At 42.1% G+C, this 3,383-nt stretch overlaps 1 protein-coding gene across 1 annotated transcript; it reads right to left on the bottom strand.

The window, feature by feature from the left end:
- Positions 1 to 445: 445 nt before the first annotated feature.
- Positions 446 to 2,618, bottom strand: INSL5 (insulin like 5). The gene is made up of 2 exons (XM_044673929.1): positions 2,447 to 2,618; positions 446 to 669 (listed from the first exon to the last, which is right to left on the bottom strand). The coding sequence occupies exons 1-2, from the start codon at positions 2,616 to 2,618 to the stop codon at positions 446 to 448; spliced, it is 396 nt and encodes a 131-aa protein (XP_044529864.1).
- Between the last annotated feature and the right edge of the window lie 765 nt (positions 2,619 to 3,383).

Below are 3,383 nucleotides of genomic sequence, written 5' to 3'. Positions count from 1 at the left end.
GGTCTTCTGATACTCCAGTAGGCCAACGACCTTTCCCTTGTATCACAAAAATTAGTATTGGTCATTCCTCCTAGTCTAAAAGTATCCACACCCTCAAGGTTTCTGATCATTGGAGAAGCCAAAAACTCACTGTAAATCCTATACATATGAAGTACATGCTAGTGACATGTCCAGAACTGGTTTCAAGTAAAGCAATACACACACATGAACACATAAAACACACATAATGGTGAAGAACAGAATGAATTGGTTGTAGATTTTAACTTTCAACTCTCCATTTTCTGAAAGGTTTCATATAGAAGAAAGCCATTGATCTAGTTGCAGATTTATTTATTGAGTCAAAAGCCACCATTTTTTACAATAATAAGGGCTCTGGAAGAGGGGAAGCAAGAGCCTCTCATAGTCAGCTTCTGGCTGCCCACCCAACTGCCCATCCGATCTTGCCCTAACACAGCTTGCTCAAGTCTTTTGTAGTACAGCCAACCTTACAGCAGAAAACAGACAGACTACTGGACAAATCTTCCTTCTTTTGTCTCCCAGTACCCACAGGGTGGTGATTCCTGCTGGGAATTTTATCCTCAGGGGATTCAAGGTAGAGGAGGCTGTCATCTGGGATATCTTCAGAAGCTCCATTTTGGTTTGGTACACCGAAGAGCCTTGTTCCTTCCACTGTGGAAAAACAACAACAACAAGATAGAGAGATGGATTTATGACCATGTGAGAAGGCAATCATAGACATTTCCACATTAGGAAAATGAGAAATTAGCCACCACCATTGGATTGGCTTTCACTGTTAGGTATCTAGTGGGCACTCAGAGTTCTGAAGATAAAAAAGGTGAAAGCAGAAGGACACAGATTTAGAGCAGAAATGAACCCAAGGGACTATTCTTAAGTCAAATTCTCAATTTTATAAAGAGCTAGAAGAGCCCTTAGAGACCTTCCAGTACAGCTCCCTCCCTTGAAAGGTGAATGTGCCACCTAACAATGGGAAGGGAATTGCCAGAGGTCACTGGAAAGAAGCAGAGTCAGAATTCAATTCCAGGTCCTCCAACCTTAGCTGCAGGGCTTATTTCTACTATATCATTTACAAAAATATTTATTTTATGACAAAAACAAAAATAAAAAATCATTCCTTTCCATCCTACAAAAGAGGTTTGAAATGGAGGGAAAATGTACTTATTTGATTGGAATTTGAATCTCTGTATTTAAAATATAATAGAATTTAAAAAATAAATGACCACATACAGTGCTGGACCTGGTGTGAGGAAGAGCTGAGTTCAAATTTGACTCAGACACTTGCCAACTTATTAGCCTAGCAATCATTTAACTTTAATTTAGCTGGTAAGTCAGTTTCTTCCTCTGTAAAGTGAGCACCCACCTCCCAGTGTTATGATGAGGATGAAATGAGACAATATTTGTAAAGCACTTTGTAAATCTTAATTCATAGATGCTGCTCAAACCCACCTTCTGCAGGAGGTTTTCCCAGTCCCCCCCCCCACTCCTAGCACTTTCCTCTCTCAGATAATCCTCCACCTACCCCTGGATATATGGGGAGGGGTATTTTTTCCACATTGCCTTCCCCATTTGAATATGAAGCCTTTGTGGGTAGGAACTATCTTTTGCCTTTCTTTTGAACCTCCAGCATTTAGCACAGAACCTAATGCATAAAAGTGTGACTATTGCAAGTATTCCCATCATTCCTGTTCCATACAGGAGGAAATGGTGGCCTAACCAGAATAATGGAATTATATGAGATCATCTAGGTTTTGAGGCCATAATGCCTTTGCCCAAATACCTCTATTGAGGGGACATCAAGTCAGTCTGTTTCAATTTGGCGAGCTTTGATTTTTAGGATGTCTTCCTGACACTAAGTTTAAAATTGCTTTTGTCTCTTCCTTCCCACTGTTCCTGGGCCTGCCCTCTGGGGCTTGGACTGAGCTTACAAGGTTCATCCACATTGAACTAGGAAGGAGCTTCGGTGCCTTCAAGTTCCTATTGTGCCATAGCCATCCAGTGGTTGTCTAGACTCTGAGGGACATATATGACATCTCAAGGCACCCCCACTCTCCTTGGGAGGCACCAAGTCTAAAATGACAGGATGTCCCCATTATTACAGATTTTGTCTTCTCAGTTTAGTTGCTGTCCTTCCTACTCGAAGAGAGCCAAAATGACTTCTCAGGTGATATCTTCTGGGGCCAAGAAAAGGGAGCCTAATCCCTCCCTGACAGGACAGCCTTTGGGATGCTAAAAGACAGCTCCCATGTCTCTTCCCAGGCTTCCTTTTCTTCAGGCTATGTCCAGTTCCTTCAACCTAACTTCGTAGGGCATGGACCCAAGGCACTCTACCTCCTTGGCCATCCTACTTGGCTAGCTCCTGGTGTAGTTTACTCTTGCCTAGCCTGATCTGACTAAACAATAGCAAACAACAAAGAATTCTACGTCTTACCCTTGTTTTCAAAGGCCTCTTGCAGGTCCTTTTTCCACCGAGAGCCGCCACAGACGTAGACAACAGCCCTAATAAAATCTCGCCCACAGATCTTCAGTACTTCCTTACCACTCCCTCCAGAGATGGCCACCAGGGCTGACAATAAGAAGAAAGCCCAGATGGAGCCCTTCATGTTTCTGATGAGTGAAGGAAATGTGAAAAGAGGAACCGGGAAGGACAGCAAAGAACAGGGTCTTGGGAAATCCTGGTTCTCCAGGCTGATTTATACTAAAGGGCTGATCCAGCTATTGGATGGAGGTTCACCATAAAATGTTTGTTGAGCATACATGGGTGGGATAATGGCTTTTATGGCTGTAGATTTAGGTCACTTGTAAATTCTTTAGTGCCTACTATTTCCCATTATGATCTCCGGGGAAGATTTTGACCTAGTTTACAATCACCCCCAAATACAAAGTCATGTGAATTCAACAAAGAGCATTTACAGAGCTTCTCAGAGTTAACTCTACATACTTGGTACCTGAAAAGGCCCTATTCTAACCCAAACAAATTAAGAAAAAAAGGGAAGCTGAAATCCAACCAACCAATGTGAAAAAGAGGGAAATGAAGGAAAAATCAAGCTTTCCTTTCTGTGACAAACTCTAGAACCATACAAGCCCTCAGAAACCAAGGGGCTCCCTTCCCTAGGTATTAAGAACCTGGGGTCAACTAAAGATCTCATCCACATTCTCAACTTTTTATTTGCTTTCATGCAAACTGTCCTCAGGTGAAAATCCTTCCATGCTTCCCTTCAACTGCTAAAACAGCCAAATTTCTTTTTTAAAATTCAAATTTGTTGATTAAGAAAAATTTTCCATGGTTACATGATTCATGGTCTTTCCCTCCCCTCCTCCCTTCTCCCTCCCATAGCCAATGTGCAATTCCATGGTAAAACAAACAA

The sequence above is a fragment of the Gracilinanus agilis genome, chromosome 4, assembly GCF_016433145.1.
Source record: "Gracilinanus agilis isolate LMUSP501 chromosome 4, AgileGrace, whole genome shotgun sequence".
Classification (NCBI taxonomy): Eukaryota; Metazoa; Chordata; class Mammalia; order Didelphimorphia; family Didelphidae; genus Gracilinanus; species Gracilinanus agilis.
The sequence above is the reverse complement of the archived record's forward strand: the minus strand, read 5'-3'. Positions and strand labels throughout refer to the sequence as shown.